This window comes from Benincasa hispida, chromosome 3 (assembly GCF_009727055.1).
Source record: "Benincasa hispida cultivar B227 chromosome 3, ASM972705v1, whole genome shotgun sequence".
Taxonomy (NCBI): Eukaryota; Viridiplantae; Streptophyta; class Magnoliopsida; order Cucurbitales; family Cucurbitaceae; genus Benincasa; species Benincasa hispida.
In genome coordinates this window covers 29,465,392-29,487,593 of record NC_052351.1, presented here as the reverse complement: position 1 = coordinate 29,487,593, position 22,202 = coordinate 29,465,392, and the positions used below count along the sequence as shown (strand labels likewise).

Below are 22,202 nucleotides of genomic sequence, written 5' to 3'. Positions count from 1 at the left end.
TTGAACGTCTTTAAGAAGTTTGGGTACCCTATTAACTGTTTTAATAATTGCATTTAATAAACGTTTTTTGAACTTCTCTTATTTAATTAGTATTTATTTCAAATAACTGAGCGTCGTTTTAAATTTTGTGCATGCATTTATTTTAGTAACGACCTTACCTAAGTCTTATGGGGTCGGGTCGTTACAATTTGGATCGAACCATTTGTAACTATTGCAAACTAGGTTGTATCCATAGTGTCACGAAGATAAGGTACCCAACCTTACCCATGTACTATAGACCTTTAGATTATTTCTTGAACATGATATTCCTGTATGTTAACTACATACATGTTCGAGATTTCATATAATAACCTTGGATTTTCTGGTTTATTTTGAATAATGTTATGCAAATGATAATTAACATAAAATAACAAATTGTTTTATTAATTGATAAATAGTTTATTTACAAAAGTTACAAGCTTTAGGGCATAAACTCCAACAATCTCTCACTTACACTAATGCTAGTGGGGACTACAAATAAACTAGGGTATATTATGCACCCTATAACATCTCCCACTTGTCCTAGACAAGGTGATGTACATCTCATAGACCTATACTTTCTAGATGACCCTCAAACACTTTAACCGTGAGAGCCTTTGTAAATGGATCAACATAGTTGTCTTCAGATGCAATTTTAGGAACTACTACGTCACCCATTTGCACTATTTATCTAATCAAGTGATACTTTTTCTCTATATGCTTCCTCTCTTATGATTTGTAGGTTATTTAAAGTTAACCACAACACTACTGTTATCGCAATAAAATGTGATAGGCAGGTTCATATTTGGAATAGCTTCCAAATTTGTCATGAACTTTTTGAGCCAAACAGTTTCCTTAGCTGCTTCATAAGCAACCACATATCCAGCTTCCATTGTAGAGTCTACAATGCATCCTTGATTGATGCTACGCACATTATAGCTCCTCTACATAGAATGGATACTGTTCATGAAATGGATTTCCTAAAATCCTAATCAATCTAAAAATTAGAGGTCTTGTATCCTATAAGGATCAATTTCTTAGCTCCATACACAAACATATAGTCCCTCGTTCTCCTAATATGCTCGAGGATCGTTTTGATTGTAATCCAGCGATCATATCCTGGATTGGAATGATATCTATTGACAATCCCTACTACATAACAGATATCAGGCCTCATACATAATATTTCATGCATGAACTGCCTATAGCATATGCATAGAGAATCAGTCTCACTTCCTTAATATCTTGAGGTGTCTTAGGACACTGTTCCTTAGATAAAATAGTTCCATGCCTGAAAGGTTGATTACCCTTCTTCGAATTCTGCATCGAATTAATAAGCATCCTGTCAATATATGATGCACGAGACAAGACTAAGGTTTTGTCCTTGCGATTCCTTATAATGTGAACCCCTAGAAGAAATTGTGCCTATTCCAAATCTTTCATCTATAATTGCGTAGCTAGCCAATTTTTAATGTATGTGAGAACACTTAGATCATTCTGAATCATCCATGTACAATACTAGAAAAGCTAATTTCCTTTTAATGATCTTTTTGTAGATACAAGGTTCATCAACATTTTGTTCGAAGCCATATGATTTGACAACATTTTCAAATCTAATATTTCAAGATCTTGATGCTTGTTTAAGTCCATAAATGAACCTATTAAGCTTACAAACCGCATACTTTTGATATTGCTCTATGAAATCTTTTAGTTGACCCATGTAGATGTTCTTTTCAAGATTGACATTCAGAAAGGCAGTTTTCACATCCATTTTCTATATCCCATAATCATAAAATGTGGCAATGGCAAAGAGAATGTGAATTGACTTTAACATGGCAACTAACGAGAAGGTTTCCTTATAGTCCACCCTCTCCCTTTGGGTATACTCTTTTGCCAGAAGTCTCGTCTTGAAGGTCTGCACCTTCCCATCTATATTTTTTCCCCTCTTGTAGATCCACTTGCATTCTATGGATTTTACCCCTTCAAGTTTATCTTCGAGATCACAAACTAAATTGGAGGATATAGACTCCCTTTCAAGGTTTATGGCTTTGAGTCATTCATCTTTATCAACGTCATCCATTGCTTGTTTGAAAGTTAATGGATCCTTGATGTCATCATTAGATGGGTTGTGTTATAACCCTCCTACTACACCAAGACACTTTAACTCTTGGGAAGGACAAACCTGACTAACAAATTCTTCATCAACGACTCTTATTGATGAATTACCAATAACTTTTTTTGGTATTTCATCAACAACTTTTGTTGATGTTCAAGTAGCTCCAACGGAAGTCATTTCATTCAACGCAATTTTACTACGATGTTTATGATCCCTCATATGATCTTCCTTTAAGAACGTGGAATTTGTAGACGCAAACACCTTATTTTCTTTAAAAACATAAAAACAACCACCTTTAGTTTCCTTTGAATAGCTTACAAAAAGGCATAATTTTGAATGTGGTTTCAATTTTTTTGGGTTTTCATTCAGCACATGTGCTGAACATCTATAAATCCTGAAATATCGCAAAATACACTTACGACATCTTCAAAGTTTAAATGGTGTCTCTAGGACACTCTTTGATAGAACATTGTTCAAAATATACAGTACAGTCAATATTGTATACTCCCAAAAGGAATATGGTAACTGAGCATAGCTCATCATCGATTAAACCATGTCCAACAAGGTTCTGTTACTGATTTCTTATACACCATTCTATCGAGGTGTACTAGAAATTGAGAGTTGGGATGTGATTTCATTCTCTGTAGTCTTGGAATCTCAAGTACATATACTCTCCAACTCGATCCGATTGAAGTGTTCTAATTTTTTTACCTAATAGATTCTCAACTTCAGCCTTATACTCCTTGAACTTTTCAAGAGTTTCAGACTTATGTTGCATTAGGTAACGATATACATATCTTGAATAATCATCTATGAAGGAGATGAAATATTCATAACCTTCCCTTGCTTTAATATTCATCAAACTACAAAGGTCTGAATGTATAAGTTTATATGTTCATTGGCTCTATGATATTTTCCAGTAAAAGGTCTTTTGCCTTCAAAACAAGATGTGTCCACTTCGAACTTATTTAGAAGAACACTATTTACCAACTTCTTAATCCTATTGAGTTTATATGATCCAACCTTAGATGCCAAATATATGTAACATTTTTGTGAGAAACCTTTGTCTTTTTGTCATAGAGTTTGTTGTACTAAAAATTTTAGTGTTAAGAAGTATTTTACATGCTAGTGATTTTAGCACATATAAATTATCTTTAATAAAAGTTGAACAAGGATCCAAGTCATTCTTAGAAATAAAAACTTTATTCTCGATAAAGTTTAAAGAATAATAATATTCAACTAAATAAGAAACCGAAATCATGTTCCTCATAGAACTAGGAACTAAATAAACGCTGTCCAAAAAATAATAATAACATTTCTCAAAAGATAACTTAATGCTTCCAACAGCAACAACCGATACGACTTTACCGGTTCCAACTTGTATCATCATTTCTCCAGCCTCTAATTGCTCCCAATAGTCAATTTCCTAAAAAGAAGAACAAACGTGATTAATGGCTCTCAGATTAATTATCCTGGTGGAACTATTGTTGTCCACTAAATAGTTCTCTAGGACAACTAAATCATATTTACCTTCCTTGGCTTCTTTTCCTCGGCCAGATACTTTTCTCTCCCAATGCCTAATTTCATTGCAATTGAATCATTTTCTTTTTGCATTCTTGTTTCTAGCTTTCTTCCCTTTTGGGGAAAATTTAGCTTTATTATTCTTCTCATTTCTCTTCATTTTCTAGCTCTTTTAACTAGAGAATGAAGCTCTAGACTTCATTACAAAGGTCAAATCCATGAACTTATGTTTATTTAAAGTGGCCTTTCCATTTTGTCCCTTGTTCAAAGACTGAAAAAGTCTATAGTTCATTCAACAAATTTGTGAGATTGTAAGTAATTTTGTTCATAATAACATTATTTTTAAATTGTAAGAAACTCTTAGGAAGAGTTTCTAACATAAAACTAACTTGGTTGGAATCATCAATGACAACTCCATTTATTTATGCGATGTTTAAGTGAACCATCATGTCAAGAATATGTTCCCCAACAAATGTTCCCTCCTTCATACATGCATTATAAATGTACTTAAGAGCATCATGCTTGATGTATTCAAACGGTTGCCAAAACATATCATACAATGAATCCATTTATCTCATGTGCAGTCTACATGCTTTCAAGCTTCTTGGCCAAAATATCAATTATGCTCGCCAAGATATAGACTCGGGCCTTTTCGTTTATCCTTATCCATTTTTCATAGGTTTCACGAACATTTCATGTAGCATTTAGAGCCAGTTCTTAAGGACATTCCTCAGTTAGGACAAATTTTGCATTGTCTAGTATTAGTACTTTTTTTATATTGTTTTTCCATGTATAATTATCACTTGTCAATTAATTAGTGGTGAGAAAAGAGATCATAGAGGTAAACGTTATTGTTGGAAAGAAAAACATTTTATCCAATCGACCATTTATATAACTTTAATCCAATTAAATTTAGCAATAAATTTTATGAACCTTATAAACCATGTCTAATGCAATGATACTCTAGTGATTTAGAACAAGTATCGCCAAAGGGTAAACCAAAAGCTCTTTCATTGGATTGAGATGTTCTCAACCAAATGTTACACCAGAACAACTCTTATTCTTATATCGTTTAATTGTCATTATTTGGTCAAAACACCATTAACAACTTTAATGTGTTATTGTAAGTATAAACTATTATTTTAGATCTTATAGTTCTACCCCAATAAGTCTGTCGAAAGGAAGGTCAATATTGGAAACATAATACTACATCTTATCCATGGTTGAAGTTTACCTTATCTTGACCCATGCAAACACCTTCCGAAAGAGAATAGAAGCAGAGGCCGAAGCAAAGCTGCCACGAGGCCAAGCATGAGTCTCATGGTATAAATCAATGATGGAGACCATAAGACATGTTGACATATGTTCTTCTTCCACTTACCATAAATACTTTCTTTAATTCACCTTGATCTTGACTCATACAAACACCTCTCGAAGAGAGATGAAAGTAGAGCCGAAGCCAAGCCACCACGAGGCCAAGCATGAGTCTCAAGGTGTGAATCTTATTAAAGAATGTAGGAGAGACGACGTATCATATACATTTAATCTCCCACTGAGTATTTTGAAAAGGGGTTTCATTACTTTGACAAATTTAGGCTAAATCATTCACCCAAGTTTTAGTTTTGTTTGCCAAACATAACTATTATATTTGGATATTTTATTTGACATAATGGAAAATATCCAAGTTTATCAAACTCTTTAATAAACTAATCACATTATGTTATAATAAAAGTTTGACTAATTCAACTCTCAGGTCAGTTTTCAGGTAGAGGTGTTCGGTTGTCGTCAGCTTAAATACCCCAATCATATGGAACCTATCTAACAGGTTCCTTTATAGGCAAGCTTTTATTATTTAAATCTTTTAAGTTACCCATTTTAAATTATTTAAAACTAAATTGAAAGATATAAATTAATCTAATATCATTAGATAAACATGCAATGTTTTCTAATCTCATTAAAAAATTATAAAGATAAACAAAAATTAATTTTATCTTTATTTAAGCAAGAACCTAATCCTATTAGGTAAGCATGCATTTTTCTAATCTCATTAGAGAAAGTAAAGATAAACCGTAAATAATTAATACTATGTTTATCTAAACATGCAAGCTTACTAAGCTCTTTAATTAATTATACAATATATTAAATATATTTTAATTAAAGAGGAATCTTTACTTGCATCTATTAAATATAACATTTGTATTTAATACATGTGAACCTCATCATGCATTTAATTAAATATAACACTTATATTTAAAATATGCATGATATTCTTAACCTTTGGAGAATTTTTAAACTAAATGGCATACTATATACAACAATCAAGATTTAATTTAAATTATGCATCTCATGTATAATTAAATTAAAAACAACAAAGTTTGTCGGCTTTTGGCATCCATAGAAAAAAAATCTAAAAATAATAAATTTTTAGGGGGAAAACCCCTGAAAGAAAATGGGGAAAAAACTTATGCCTGCTGGAATCGTCGGAGCGTCACGATACTGTTCATTTCGTGTTGTCTGCTTCATGTCAAAGCATTGCGACGCTTCGTCGTGATGCTATTCACATAACAGTACTGCCTTACCTTCGAATTTTTTATTTCACCTATGTTTTTTTAGGTTATCTTCACAACAACTCTTTACTATGAACGACACAGACTTACAGACTGAATTTACAACAATTTTTTTTTTTTAAAAAAAATACCCATAAATGCTAGATTTTACATTGATCTCACTGATAAAACTATAGATCAAAATGTCAAAAGCCTAAACAGGCAAACTGTAAACCACAATTAAAAAAACACATACATCTTATGCATTGATTTAAAAGCTACTCACTATTCTTGATTTTTAATTTCGAATCAAGAATCTAAGATTGACTCTAATACCAACTGAAGGAAATTGAATCCAGGTGGAAGCATGTGATCGATTTTTTTTTTTAATTTTTTGAAATAATTAAAAGAAGTAAACAAGAAAAAGGTTAAAGGTCATACGGTTGCCGACACGCAGCTATAGCAAAATCTCCTATTGAAACTGGTAGTCTCTTTCTTAGATTCTTAAAATTCCACGATGTCTTCCTTAATATAACTCTAGCAAAGATCCAGATCATGGGAACCACTTCTTGAAAGAATAGAGGGAAGAGGGAAGAAGAATTTTATTGGGAGTTTTATAAGAAAATTGAGAGAATTTCTATATGGAGAGTTTCAGAGTAATGTTAGGGATTATTCTTGCAAATAGTATATTCTATGAAAGCTCCCAAGGGCCTTATTTATAGAACTATGTGGGTTACTTCTAATCCTATTGGGATAACCCTTCTACATAGATTTTTAATTAAATATTTAATAACATCCAATATTAATAAATATCTACCCAAATAATATCCCATATTAAATTGTTTAAAATATTTAAATCATTAAAATATTTATTCTCTACGAGATTTAATTATCTATTAATAACCCATATTAAAAGACAATTATTAATTTAATATCTCTATTAAATGAATTTAAATATTTATTCTATGCATTATCTCTTAATTTCAATCATATTCAAATATATCAATTCTCCCAACATCTATTTAATTCAAACATTATTCAAATTAAATAATTTATTTATTTATATGTATCTCATCCAAATAAATAATTAATTATTTGAATCATATTCAAATACATTGATTCTTCATGTTATAAAATTATAATTTGAATCATATTCAAATAAATTTTATGATAAATCATGTAATTAGTTGTATCTAATGAAATTAATATTTTTCCTTGTGAATTTAAACATTTCAAATTTTCTTTTAATCCTTGTTGATCCATAACGAGCTAGCAAGGGACCTTATTGACCTACAAATTATAAACTCCAATTGATAGAGTTGACATTCGACATACGAAAACTATTTGGATCTCAAGCAGTCTAATTACATTATGTTCTAGTAAGAAAACATGCAAGTTCATAAAATACATAAATAGGTTTTCAAGAACACAACCTTTGATGAATCCTCAAATTACTCCAAATCTCCACGAATTTCTTCTTCGAGCCTTGAAGTAGACTACCACAAGAGCCTTCTCTACTATACTCAGACCTTAGATTGGGTGGTGGAACCTAAATTGAGCGAGATTTGGGATGAATTTATAAGGTTTTTAGAGAGTGTTCAACGACAGTTTTTTTTTTCCTTATGAATTTTGGATTGCATGAACCCGAAAATAAATTACATTCAATCGTTTTATAGGTCTTAAGCTTGCAAATCAAATTCAACAAGAATTTGCTACTTAATCTCCCACTTAGATAAGTGGATTAGGTGTGATTTAAGTGAAAAGTATGGGATTATCCCACTTTCTATTTAATCCTTTTATTTTTAATACTAATTGGAACAATTTCCAAAATCTATTAAATGAGAAAAAAATCAATTTTATATTTTGAATTTCATAAATTCAAAATTCAATCAAATTAATTTGGATAAATAATTAATTAAACCATTTAATTAGTTAATTTGAGATTAATTTAATATCGAATATTAAATTAATAAGACACCTAATTAAAATATTTAAATCATATTTAAATATTCTCAACTCTCTAAAACCGTAATATTTAATTCGATAATTAAACATTAATTATATGAAATATAATAATCCAAATCCTAATCTAAATTTGAACATTTCAAATCCATTCAACATGCTATTCTAAAGTTTAATCCTTTTGCGAGCTAGTAGAGGGACCTAATAAACCTACAGATCATGAGCTCCAACGATCTAAGATTAATTGGTTAAACTCTTTAAACCGAATTAATCAATATTTGTTAATTATCAAGACACACCACGATAGCTCAATAGTTGTACTCTCCTCGCTGTAAATATATTCCTGTCTACTTGATTTAACCATAATCAGTAAGTCGATCCTTCACAAGTTGTTTCTATTTACAGTTGGATCAAAATTACCATTTTACTCCTATAATACATCTTGCTCCTTAAGTTTACATTGATCCACTAATGAACAATTGGTTTATAGTCTTACCAATAAACCGAGTCCCTCTCAGCCATATAGAGGGTGGAGTCCCTTTATTTAAGACCAAAAGTCAGTACTTAAGGGTGCAACATATATGTTAACCCTAGAACAAGTACGAGTAAATTTTGTCTTATGGAACTATGTCTCCAGCTATCTATTCGGTCTTACCTCTAAAATGGGAGGCTTATTGAGCAGCGATGTTGAGCCACTCTCACCCATACAGATTAAAGGATAGTCTTGAATAAACAAGAGTTCATAGTTAGCTTAAGATTAAGATTAGGTTATCTTAGATCATCAAATTGAAATAGTCAGTTTTGATAGTAAACGGTCGTTATAAGAAAAATGACTATTTCGTAGTCCGGTCTCATGCAAATATCTTTTACATAGGATGCCTCCACTCACATATCTCCACATGAACGACTTAGAGATCACATCGTTTATATCAATATACAAAGCGGGTCACATCCATAGTGTCCCCGGGATAAGGTACTCAACCCTATCCATATACCTATAGACCATATTGGCTATACACTCAAACTTGATTATCTTTTATGTCTCCACATAAAGTTTAAGTATTTATGTTATAGCCATAAGTTCGTTACTTTATTGGATTTATGAATCTGTAAATGCAATTTATATGTTCAATAACAACTTTATTGTAAATAGAATATATCTAAAGTTTACAAACTATGAGTTTTAGGACATACAATCCAACACCAATGATTCAAGATTAATTAATTAAACTCTTTAATTAAATCAACCTTCATTCATTAACTATAGGGCAAACCACTATAGACTCATAGTTGAACTCTTATACATGACAAGTTGTGTCCATGGATATAATCAATATAAGCAAGTTGATCCTTCATAAATTGTTCATAATTACAGTTGGGTCAAAAAGTCCATTTCACTCCTGTAATTACATTTTTTCCTTAAGTCACATTGATTTCTCTAATGAACAACTTATTTATGGTCCAACCACTAAGTCCCTTTTGAGCCAATGAGAGGGTGAGATCCCTTTGCTCAAGACCCAAAATAAGCACTTAAGGGAACTACTCGTCTACTTATCCTATATGGGAAAGAATGAATTTCATTTTTTGAAGTTTTGTTCCCAGCTCCCTATTTAGTCAAGTCCACAAAATGTAGGCTTATTGAGTCGACAACTCAGGCTATTTTCACCTTGCAAATCAAAGAAATGGCTTCACAGACAGAAGTTCATAAATCACCCAAGATTAAGATCAAGTCGCACATGATCATCTTATGAAACATTGATCTCATCAATTAACAGATTTACAAAGAGAGATTAAATATTTCTCGATCTGATGTTATACAAACTCTTTGTATAGGATACCTCCATTCACATATCTCCACATTAACGGTTTGGATCAAACGTTTGTACTATTACAAAGTGGGTCGTATCCATAGGATCAATGGGATAAGACACCCAACCTTAACCATGTACTATAGGCCTTTAGGTTATTTATTGAACATGATCCTCTCGTATGTTTACATGCATGTTCAAGATTTCATACAATAACCTTAGATTTTTTGGTTTGTTTGATAATGTTAGGCAAATGATAATTAACATAAAATAACAAATTAGTAATTGTTTGATAAATAGTTTATTTATAAAAGCTATGAGCTTTTGGACATAAAACTCCAACAAACGGCACAAACACAAATCTCCCTCGAACTGAAAAATACCTCTCACGAACAAACAAGTCACGAACAGGGGACACCACCAATTGGTTTCCTAGCTTTTCTCGAGACAATTAATCAAGGATATGTGGGCTCTTTAATTTGGTAGGGAGAAATGATTTTGTGCTAGAGATGTTTCTTGAGGAAGAAGATGAATAGTGCATATAAATTTTTTTTCTCTCTCTCTTTTGAGTGATCTATGCGTTGTATTGAAGCTTCTCAAAAATTAATCTCCTCCTTCCTATTTTTACTTGAGAGCGAGTTGGTTGGGGAGGGAATTAAAACTCCCTTCCACTAACTCACAATAACTTCTGAAGGGAGTCAATAATTTGAATTTAAATAAATTATATATTAAATCAAATTCAATATATAATTAAACAAATATCAATTGATTAACAATTAATTAATTCATTAAACATCATATATTTAATTCAATTTGAATCATATTCGAATAATAACATCTCATATAACTTATAGTTTTAATATGAATCTTATTAATATTAGTTTTAACCTATTTTATTATATGAATCTTATTCATATAATTAATATTTGAATTTTATTTAAATATTTATCTCTCACACATTATAAAGTATAATTTTTAATCTTATTCAAAATTAACTTTGAGTTATAATATATCTATATATATTATATTACTTGTAAAATGTGCATCCATTAGATCCTTTGTCTTGGCCTCCATGAGCTTGGACCACTTAGTGCCGCTTCTTTTATTCAAATTGCTTACACTCACTTCATCTTCATCATCGTCCTTAATACCATAATGCATCAATTTCCATGATCAAATTTCTTTATTCTTTAATCTCTCTTTTGGACATATACTATTTAATTTATTCCTTCATGTGATCCGGACATTTTCTACATGTCGTGACATTATATAACCATCAACAATGTGTTGTTTCATCCTATAAACCCTTCCTTTTGTTATTTTCGAACAAAACCCACACACATGTATTTATATCTTGGGCATTTTGCAATCGAGCATATTTCCATGCTAAATCTCTTCTTAAACTATCCTCAACCATCTATGTTGTGAAAATTGCAAGTAACAAAACAAACAATTATTACTGGGAGAAAAGAGAACAAACATATCACATATGTAAATTGGGAAAATAAGACTGTTTGAGATTATATGTTGGTAAAATTTCTTATTTTTTAAATGAGAGAAAAAAAAAGAGTAGAGAATCTCACATTGTTTGGGATTACATGAAGGTGTCTCCTCATTTACCGGTTTGGGTGCCAAGGGATATCCAAGGTTTAGAAGGAGTGAGGAGGTAGGCAAATGAGGATTTGATGGTATTTCCATGCGCGTGTCGTTGTCGTCCGTTTGGTGGGGTGAGGCGAATAATAATATCCGTCTTAGTCAACAACTAAACGAATCCCCAAATCTCTGGAAAGCTGTTTTTAACACCGAACCTAATCAAATTGGCTTAGAAAAGATGAGATAGGGAGGCCCTACCTTGGATGATTGATTGGTACCGGTTAATGATGTGATGGATTCTAATCAATGTGATAAAAAAAAACTTTCCTAATTAAATTAATTAGACAATATATGTCCAAGAAAAGCTCGCGCCTAGTGCGCGACTTCTTCAATATGCCTTGTCTGTTCAAGGCGATGCCCCACATATGTGCCTTGCAAGTTGCGCCTAGGCGTGTGCCCGATGATGCCTTTTAAAACATCAGGTGCAAGTATACATTGTTTCAACCTTAATGAAAAAATTGTACCTAATTTGTGTTCATAATTACTTTGCTCGACTAGACCCATATACAATTTAGTATGTGACTTAAATGTATCTGCATTAATTCAAATTAGTAAGGGTTAAGTCGTATGCAACCAAATTGTAGAATTGTGGCCACAATCTATTTGCTAATCGACGCTTAGCAACATGAATCAAATTTATCTCTTGTTAAGTTTATTTGAGAATTACCTTTTGGGGACTAAGAAATTAAAACAACTATAGTGATTCCATACGAATTATCCTATTTATGTGGGTAAAACAAAATCTCATGTCTAAACTTTTATGACAACTGTATATTATCCAACTCTTTCAATTTTAGACCCGACATAGTGTGCTAACTTAGTTAAGCAAAATGAGTAAACAATAAGCAGTAAAACCAATAACAACATGTGAATACTAATGTCGAGCGAAAGTAATATGGACATGTGAAGTTTTTGTTCCATCATTAGGGTACCTACATATTAATAACGGATGACTCATCTCTATATGCTTCCTCTCTCATCACTCACACCAAAAATGATTTAGAATATTTCAAAAAAGAAATAAAAATGATTTTTCACATAATAAATTATGATTAGGTACAACTTAGTGAGATGCACAAAGATAGTACCTAAGTATTTTTTCCATATATTTGAATCACCATAAAATGTTTAGTTTATAACAGGAAATTAAGAAAAAAAATACAAAGAATAAAAAACTCGCATTAATGTAGAATTGCGAAAATGTACAATAATTGTTTTAATGTGAATAAAAGTAAAAAATTAGCTTAAAAACATGAATTAAAATTATTATGGAAAGAAAAGTACAAGAAGTAATAAAAGAAAAAGCAATTAAAACCTATCCAATGTGCTCCTTAATCTAGCTGGGGTTCAATCCACTTAAGACAAACAAAACCCCTGTACTTGTTATTTTAAAGCAAGCGTATGAAAAATGGCACGTAAGCTGCGAAATGATCGAAGCAACAATCTTTCTATTCAATTTGTGTGTGCGATACACATATTTATAACTAAAGAAAAATGTTGAAAATTTCGACAGTCTCTTACAAGGGACGAGGCTCGATGATTTGGGAAAAAAACATGTCGCCTTTTTAAACATCCAAGACAGTATGGAAGAAAATAATATATGGTTTAGTTGGATTTGGTCTCGGTCACACTTCGGGGACTTTTATTTTTATTTTAAGTATACCGGCAATCGAGTTGATTGTTCTCTAGTTATTGGAGTCGATCGATAAAGTTAGTTATTGACGGTGGTTGTCAAAGTTGGCTACTATAGATAATCACCATAGTTTAGCATCAAAGTTGTTCATCAAAATTGATGATTGAATGTAGTCTTCACTATGTAGTTGTCCGTAAGAGTTGGTGTCAATGTTCATTGACGGTGATCGTCAAAAGTTGATGTTGGAGGTAGTCATTAGAGTTTTGCATCAAATGTGACATCAAATTATGATTAATTTTTTAAATTCGGGTTTGGCTTCTTGGGCTTAGAGTTAGAATTTGGATATTTAATATTAGGCTCAAATCCAATATTATACATTATAAACATACACACACATTAAATTATTTTATATATTATAAATATATATTTATAGTCAAATCGGGATCCCGGTTTGACCCCATCCCCGGTCAAATAGGGATTCCCGCGAAAAATTTTGCCAACCCTAATCGAAATGGATCGTGAGAGGTTTTTGTCGGCGATGATTGTTGCAATAATGAAGTTGTGGTTTGTCTCCAATAGTAGTAGGTTATTGTTGAAGTTGATCGTCGAGCATGTAACCAATGATTATTATTGTTGAAGGGAGGTGGCGATAGTGTTAATGATAATTGTTATCGTCAAAATTGTTCATTGATAAACGCTCAAATCAAATGGCAATAATAATCAAGCTTTCAAACTAAAATGAAAACTTCATATAGAATAAATGTTTATGTCACAAAAGGTAACAAAATCCATTATCAACCGCAAGAAAAGTAGACCACATTAAAACAAATAAAAATTTCTAAATAAATCCATAAAAGTCATTTATATGCGCAACATAAAAGAAATGCACAAAATACAAATTCAACTAATTCTACACTTCTAATTGTCTATTGTGTTCTTTAACAATTACAATAGTTTCTAAATAATTAAGATCTACGATAATATTTATTTATATGTTCTTATCTAAAATACAATCTTAAAATTTAATCAAGATATTTGAAACAAGAAAAAACACATAGTTTATGTCAGTTTAACTATAGTATCAACAAAACTGTAATGGAAGCAAAACATTAGGTTAACGATAATTAATTAATTACTCTACGTAATTTTCATTTTTCTCCTATGCCCTTCTATTTTCTTCTTTTACTTGAATATCCGATAAACGGATACATTGAAATGGCAAAATACATAAACCGTACCCGAAAAGAACAATTAAACGACAAATTTAGACTAAATTAAAATTAGAAGGGTTATCTATGAATTGAAGAAGGTAGAATTATCCGGCGCTGATCTTCATCGTGGATTCTCTGACCATATCCATATGTGTAAGCGCATAGTAAAGGCAGGCAGAGAATTTTGGAGTAATCGAGACGCCATTAACACAACAGCAAGCGATTATTACGAGGATAAGGTTTCTCTGTACTCACCTCCCACTTCATCTTGTCCAAAAACCATTCCTAATCACGTGCTTACTTGCCTGCCATTTGCTTGCGGTTTCAACAAACCCCATTTTGGTGCTAATGTCCTTTTCTTAGTGCAACTGCTCGCCAGTTTCCTTCCTTCTTTATCAAGCGGCGACGACTCTTGCCGTGGCTACTGTGAAGTCAGATTGGAATTTTGCTTGATTTTGTTTTCTTAACAAGGTGGTGTTTGGTTGTTTGTGATGTTTGGGGTCTGATTCGTTGGAGATACGAGTAGATTCTAATTGATTTTAAGAAAGTTATGGCTGAAGAAAAGGAATCGACCTCGGTTCCTCTTAGTCAAGTTGATAATGGCGGCCAGGATCCTGAGGATCCTGTTAAATCTCCTCCCAGTTCTCCCAACTCGTCCACTCGTAAGGTCTGGCTCTTGAATCTCTACCGTTTATTTTTCTTTTCTTTTGTTTGAGTGTCGCATTATTTGCTCCGAAATTTGCTCCGATCCATTTGGCCGGATTTATTGGATCCCTGTACTTGGAGGCTTCCCTTTTTCCGTTGACGATTTTCTTCTATTTTTTGCCCTATTATGGTCAAATGGATGTTAAATTATTGTGACTCGATCCTGTGGTGATCCAGTTCGGATTGAAGTTTTGACTCAAGACTATTATCTGGGAAGATCTGAATCGACTTTTTCTGGTAATCGGAAATGATCTTTCCGGTGGTGATCCAGTCAATATGCATGACAGTAAGTCGGCGAAGAAAATGCAGAAGTATTCACGATGTTGGCACCCAAAAGAAATTTGGACTCAACTAGGTTGAAGAGTTGTTTTTCATTATAATGATAATTGGGCTATATGTTTTTCGATCTTGAAAGTTGAGCTAAAAGGTAAACTTATTATTTAAAATATTTGGGTCGTGTTATAAAGTAGACTAATTGTATAATCTAGCATAAGAAGAGACAGCACCAGACAATAATTAGTAGAACGATGGCTGGCCATGGCATTCGTGGTGTGGGTGAATTTTGACTGGTATTGGATTCTGACAGCATTTTTGCTGGGTCAAAATATAAAAACTGATATGTTACTTTGCCGAGTTTACAAACTTGATGATGTATGTGAAGTGTAAACCGGAGAAGAAATGGGCTAGTATATTGCCTAGAACTTTGTCAAAGGCCAAAAAGTGTCGATGACTGATCATTCTACAATCTGGAGGATTAATTTCCTTTAGAATGAAAGACAAATATCGACTGGTTTCGCTTCCAATGGCATCATTTGTGCAAGTAGTTACGATAAATTTTCTCCAAGTTTGTTCATCTAGTATAATACCAGCTATTCTGCATCTGCAACCAGTTTCATACAACGCTCAAAAATGAGAAACTTGGAAAAAGCACATTAAGGATCTTATGATGACTCGACTCTCAATGGATATCTCATTTGAAGGCCTGAAGCCATAGTATATGGTCTAGAGATATAGTTGTTTGGTTAATATGTAGGAAATATGATGTATTTCATGGTAAATTTCATTCCGTTCCTTCTTTTTTCTGGTCATATATTGAATGTTTAACATATTCTGTCTTCTAATTTTGTCTTCTCTTTTTGTCCTTTCTTCTTCCTCTTCTCCTCTTTGTAAGCATAGTCATTCTTTTCATCGTTGTGTGAATAGCCAGGTTTTCTTCTCCTCTTCCATTTAAGTCCGACTTTAATTCTCTCTTTCCTGCAGGCTTGTTATTATGTTCTCCAAAGCTGGGTGTCAAAGAAGTTTATGACTGGATGGTAATTTGGCTGGGCACTGTCTTCCATTTCTTTGTGTGTTGTGGCTCTTGTTCTTTTATAATTTCAGACATTTTGTTCAATTGTTCATCTTGCAGTGTGGTTCTTTTCCCTGTTGCTGTTACCTTTTTTGTTACATGGTGGTTCATTCAATTTGTTGATGGTTTCTTCAGCCCACTATATGAGAGGCTTGGAGTTGACATATTTGGTAAGGTTTAACTTCTAAGTATGTTAGAATTAAAATTCTTTTTATGTATAAAATGACATGGACATAAATAATTGAAAACTTCACGTTGGCCTTGGTGCAAATCGTAAGAGAATGTTGTTGCATTCTGAAGAGAATCGAACAACTATTTTCAGATTATGGTTTAGAAGATGCCCCTCGCTTGCATATGTTGAAAGTTCCTTGACAGTTGTGCTTGAAGCATAAGAATGCTTGAGCATTCATTCCCTGTCGCTCAATAGAGTTTTAGAATATTTCTTCTAATTTGATGAACCTTTACTGTCTATGGAGTTATAGGTTATTTTCATCCAAACAAAAATGGACTTATAAGTTATTTCTTCTTCTGCTGCTGCTACTGCCCAACTTTGGTAAAATCCCACAGAATTGGATGTCAAAAAAGGAATTTGTAATTTAAAAAGAAAACTATGAGGGTATGGTGCTCCTCACCATGTCAACTGGGGTCATGGGTATTTCTGGTATTTGCTAGCTTTAAAAGTTAGTCCTAGCTTGACTGAGTCCGGGTAAAGGGCCTGTTTGGATGACTAGGAAAAAAGTGTTTTTCAAAATGTCCTTTTCATTTAAAAACTTTTTATAAAATTTGTTTAAAATAAAAACGCACATGTGTTTGGTTACACTTTCTCAAAAGTGTTTTTATAGTAAAATTTTGTTTGGCTGAAATATAATGCAACTCCTTTTTATTTTAATGGAGGGTAGTAGACTAGTAGCAAGGACGGTTCCATATTTCAACTTTAGATTATGGACCCACATTTAACATGTACTCAATTGTTAACAATGATAGGAAAATCTTCTGGATTTTACTCATGTTCCATTTCTTCCTTAACTTGAATATTCTACTTTTGTTGGGTCTAAAATGATTTATTAACAAGAAGGATCTGATTTGATCGTGTGATGGTATAAAATATACTATATGTACCACCCAATGCTTTCATATAAAATATTACATGGGTAATGTGTATTCCTAGCTGAAAAATGGCACCTAGAATCAACTTAGGGAAAATTTATAGACGTTTAAGTTAAACGTAAATTTCTACATGGAGTCTGCTATTCACGTCATTATTGCCTCTCATATAGGTTTTTCATTTTCTGGAAACATCTGATAAAGAAAGTTTCTGATGCAGGACTTGGGTTCATAACATCTTTACTCTTTGTATTCTTTGTTGGTATATTTGTCTCATCATGGCTGGGTGCTACACTCTTCTGGCTTGGAGAATGGTTCATCCAGCGAATGCCCTTTGTCAGGCATCTATATTCTGCCTCGAAACAAATCAGTGCAGCTATTTCTCCTGGTAATTTTGTAGCACTCATAGTCTGGTTTGAATCTGATGTTGAATGGCAATTTGTGGTCTCATGAGCAATTTCTTATGTATGATTGTCTCATATCCAAATATGAGTTGATAGTATCATTATTAAAAAAATAAAAAATCAAATATGAGTTGATTTATTAGGGCCTCCTTCCCATGCAGATCAAAATACTAGGGCTTTCAAAGAAGTTGCAATTATTTGCCATCCACGTGTTGGTGAATATGCATTTGGCTTTATTACTTCAACTGTTACCCTTCAGGTAATAATCCTTTATGCACTATAGACTCTATATTTGCTAAGTACATAAGGTTTGATACACTTTATTTCGTCTGTAAAACCTAACCATGAATAGAATGCACAAATTCTTTCTGTGGAATGTTGGACTTGACTCATTTTAATTGGTAGGGAGGATAGGTGTGTGTGTGTGTGTGTGGGTGTGTTTAATTATCATCATTATTATTTAATGAACACTGGCTCATCGAAAAAGTTACGTGCTTGAAAAATTGGAAGAAAGTGATCAATCACAAAGTTGCAGGAGGATTAGGAGTTTGCAAAATCAGAGAAGAAGCTAATTGCCATGGTTACTCTCGGTAGATTCTGAGATTTTCGTTTGAAAATGATTCTTTTCAGAACTCTGTCATTTGAGTAAACTTGGACAGGATGATTTAGGTTGGTTCACAGGTGAAATCATGAGCGAATGAGAATAAATTTTCCTGGGAGATATGTGAATTTGGGCAGAAAATTTTGTACCATCCTTCTATCTATAAAGGTTGTAATGGGAGGAATACTATTTTACTAGGTATGGGATTTATAGTTGGGTGGGAGACAGACCGCGAATACTTATTTGAACAAGACCAAATTAGTACCAAAAGGATGAAATGTTGCTGAAGCGTGGGATCGGGGTAGGCATTTGAATCTAGTAGACCCTGGGTCACTGAGGTCTACAGTCGTGTTTGTTTTTGGGTGTATCCTGGCAGTAATTTTGTGCCACCCATATGCTTTGGTTGGTTAGAATGTTGGCCGAGTGTTTTGTGTACAGGTATAGCCTTATAAGGGCATATTCCAGGATTCAGAGAGAGGGGTTGGGCATGTTTTGTGTTTTGTGTTAGTATTCATACTGGAAAGTTCTTGGAGAGAGGGGAGCTCTCAAATCTGATACTGCCATAAATTCTTGATAAATAATTCAGGGTTTATCAGAATCTCATCTTTATGCAGCTTGGTCATGATGAATGATTTGACCAATCTTCTGGTCATGTTGAGTCTCAACAGCTTGAACAATCGGCCAAATTGCTTAACAAGTATTTGGACAGTTCTGGTAATTATTATTGTGGCTTGTTTTCAATCCTCTTTCCTCACTAATAAAATGAGGTCATGGAGAGTGACCTAGAGGCATGTTTGGGCTGGTGAAACACAAAAGGAATCTGGATTCTTCTACTGGAATTCAGTACCAGGAGGGCTTAAACACTGCTGCTGTTATCCAAAATGGACTACCCAGCCTAAATCCCTCTCCGGAACTCTCTTTGACGAGTTTAACCTGGCATACTACATTTTTCGGCCCATTTCTTAGCAATTGACCAGAGCTTAGTGGGTTTCAAGAAGAAAGCTCGAATCACTTGGGAATATGCTAGCAAAGGAATTGTGATGGAAAGTTTTATCTTTGGGGGTTATACTTTATTTGTACTGAACGTTGAATGAATGCTTTCTTCTATAACTTTTGGAAATTTGCTTTACGAATGATTGCCTGTTCTTCGGGACCTTGTAATATTGATTTTCATTGCAGAGAGAGAGCGAAGATGAAGAGCTATGTAGCGTTTTTGTGCCAACAAATCACCTATACATTGGGGATATATTTCTTGTTAATTCTAAGGAAATCATAAGACCAAACCTATCTATACGAGAAGGAATAGGTATGTCTTCTCTCTTTATTGTTTTCATCGTTATAAATACAACACTGCACTTGAAAAGATTCGATCATATTCGTCTGATTCCATAACGATACTTTCAGCTCTCTTTCTGTGCATAAGATAATGCTGTAAATTTCTGTTCCTCAAAGTAGTTTAGGTTGATGCATTGAACTTCTTGTTTATTTAACCTTCAGATAAGTTGTGCTATATTTTTTAACCGAACACTAATCTAGTGCAAAAGATAACTTGGATTTTACTTCTATCACTTCGCCTTAAAACTGAATCAAAACTTCACTCCACTCATCTTATTAATTTGATATTACTGGGAATTGTGCAGAGATTATTGTTTCTGGCGGTATGACGATGCCACAAATTATTACTCCTTTGGAGAGAGTTGATAGACAGGCTGATAGAATAACTTTGAACAGAATAAAGTAGTGACAAGCAGAGGAGCAGGTATCCCTGGTTTGTACGAGCAGTTTATTGTCCTATAAATAGTGTGGAAGTCGTAGTAGTAATAGTGACCTTATATGACAGAGTCATGGGCTGTACTTGACAAAGATAGGCTTGTTTGCGAGGTGAGCCATTTTGCCCTCTTGAATTTTTGTATTCGAGTGCGAGTTATAAATGGTGGTTCTTGTTAGTTATTACTACCTTTATTTGATGTGTTTGTAGTATTATCATAGTAGTGATAGAAATCTTTTGATAGAAAGACACAAATATCTCTCTAGTTATGGCATCGATTGCTCTTTCTCACACGAAATAGGTCGCGATTTGATTTCCTATGGAAATAGAAAGTAAAAGATACAGAAGTATATTGGTATATTTTGTTTTTCTTGTCTTTCCTTTTTGAAAGATAACATTAAAAACAAGCGTCGGTTTCAACTCTCCCTTCATCAATAATCAACTGGAAAAATCAGAACCTTAAAATACTCCATCTTTCAAATGGGAAGAAAGATTCTTCTAACAAAAATTCTCAAAATCAGTTGCAACACAGGCAATATAGTGAGTTCTGCAATTCTTATCCACTGATTTCGTTTAGTGTATTTGTATCTAAATTAGAAGAATTCTCGAAATCAGTTGCAACACAGGCAATATAGATTTTTAGTGTATTTGTATCTAAATTTGATACCGGTTACTTGGGTTAATTTTTAAATCAACAGATAATCTCTTGTATTCTGTTAAAGGAGAAATTGGGGGAAAAGATATTGAACCTTAAAAACTATATTTTGATTGGGCCTCGTCCTTTTAAAAGGTGAAAAATGGGTCTATCCCATTCATGTTCTTTGACTACAATGGGAAATGGTTCACAATTTGTATGTTCTATGAAGAATCTATTTTACTCTCTCAAATGACCTAATAAATAGTCAGACAAGTTTTCCTTATGTTTGTTATGTTTGTTAATTAGGGGTGTACATGGGTTGGATTGGATTGGGTTGAAGGTATTTTTTGGATCAACTCGAAAATTCGGATTGGTTTTATTGACAATCTAAATGACCAAAATAAAGTTTTCAATCCAACCCAACTCTTAAAATTCGGGTTGGATTTGTCGGATTATAACTTATTTTTTTATTTTTAATGAAAAATATGTAATTTATATATAACACATGACTAATAACTAAAATTTCAAAAAATTAAGATGCTAAATACTAAATATTTATGATATTTATTGTAAATTTTAAACAAAGACAAATATCATAATAATTTTAAAAGAAAAATAAACAAAGAAGAATATATATATGAAATTTGGGTGGGTTCCAACACCCCAAACCAATAAAAATAGAAAAATTCAACCCAATCTAAAAACAAAACTAATCCAACCCAATCCAACCCTTACATTTTGGATTAGGTGGTCTAGGTTGTTTGGATTGTTGGGTTATTTGAACACCTTAGCTCTTTTTTTAATCAAGTCTATAGATACTACTTACATTTTCAATTTTCTTAATATATTTTTGTTTTTAATTTAATTAATAATTCAATCATTATATTTAAGAAATATGCAAATCATTATAAGGAATTGTGAGACTTAATTTTAAAAAACAAAAAATAAAAAATGAAATGATCATCGAATAACGCCTAACTTTTTATTAAATTAAGTTTGAGAATGAAAATATATTTTCTGAAATCAAGTTTTGTTCTTGGATTAGAAAAATGTCATTGCCTCCTGAAATACTAATCAGAATACATATTATTCAATTAATTACGCTATACTTAAGTAGGTGGTTAAATAAATAAGTAATGGAATAAAAAGATAAAAGAGGCATTTGGC

At 32.6% G+C, this 22,202-nt stretch overlaps 1 protein-coding gene across 2 annotated transcripts; it reads left to right on the top strand.

The window, feature by feature from the left end:
- Positions 1–14,544: 14,544 nt before the first annotated feature.
- LOC120073872 (protein LIKE COV 2-like) lies at positions 14,545–20,663 on the top strand. Of its 2 annotated transcripts, XM_039026778.1 has the most exons (8): positions 14,545–15,135; positions 16,434–16,486; positions 16,582–16,691; positions 17,846–18,013; positions 18,191–18,288; positions 19,810–19,936; positions 20,271–20,389; positions 20,471–20,663. In XM_039026778.1, exons 1-7 carry the CDS (start codon positions 15,019–15,021, stop codon positions 20,369–20,371), a joined length of 774 nt encoding a protein of 257 aa, XP_038882706.1. In that variant the 5' UTR covers positions 14,545–15,018; the 3' UTR covers positions 20,372–20,389; positions 20,471–20,663. The 2 variants fall into 2 exon arrangements, with proteins under 2 accessions (XP_038882706.1, XP_038882705.1); XM_039026777.1 differs by having other exon boundaries at positions 14,546–15,135; positions 20,271–20,663.
- The last annotated feature ends 1,539 nt before the right edge of the window (positions 20,664–22,202 follow it).

Bases quoted from the DNA above. Each gene is read 5' to 3' on its own strand.
- LOC120073872 (XM_039026778.1), top strand. From the start codon at position 15,019: ATGGCTGAAGAAAAGGAATCGACCTCGGTTCCTCTTAGTCAAGTTGAT. The intron at 15,136-16,433 runs GTCTGGCTCTTG...TCTTTCCTGCAG, and splicing joins CCAACTCGTCCACTCGTAAG to GCTTGTTATTATGTTCTCCA. The intron at 19,937-20,270 runs GTATGTCTTCTC...GGAATTGTGCAG, and splicing joins ATCTATACGAGAAGGAATAG to AGATTATTGTTTCTGGCGGT.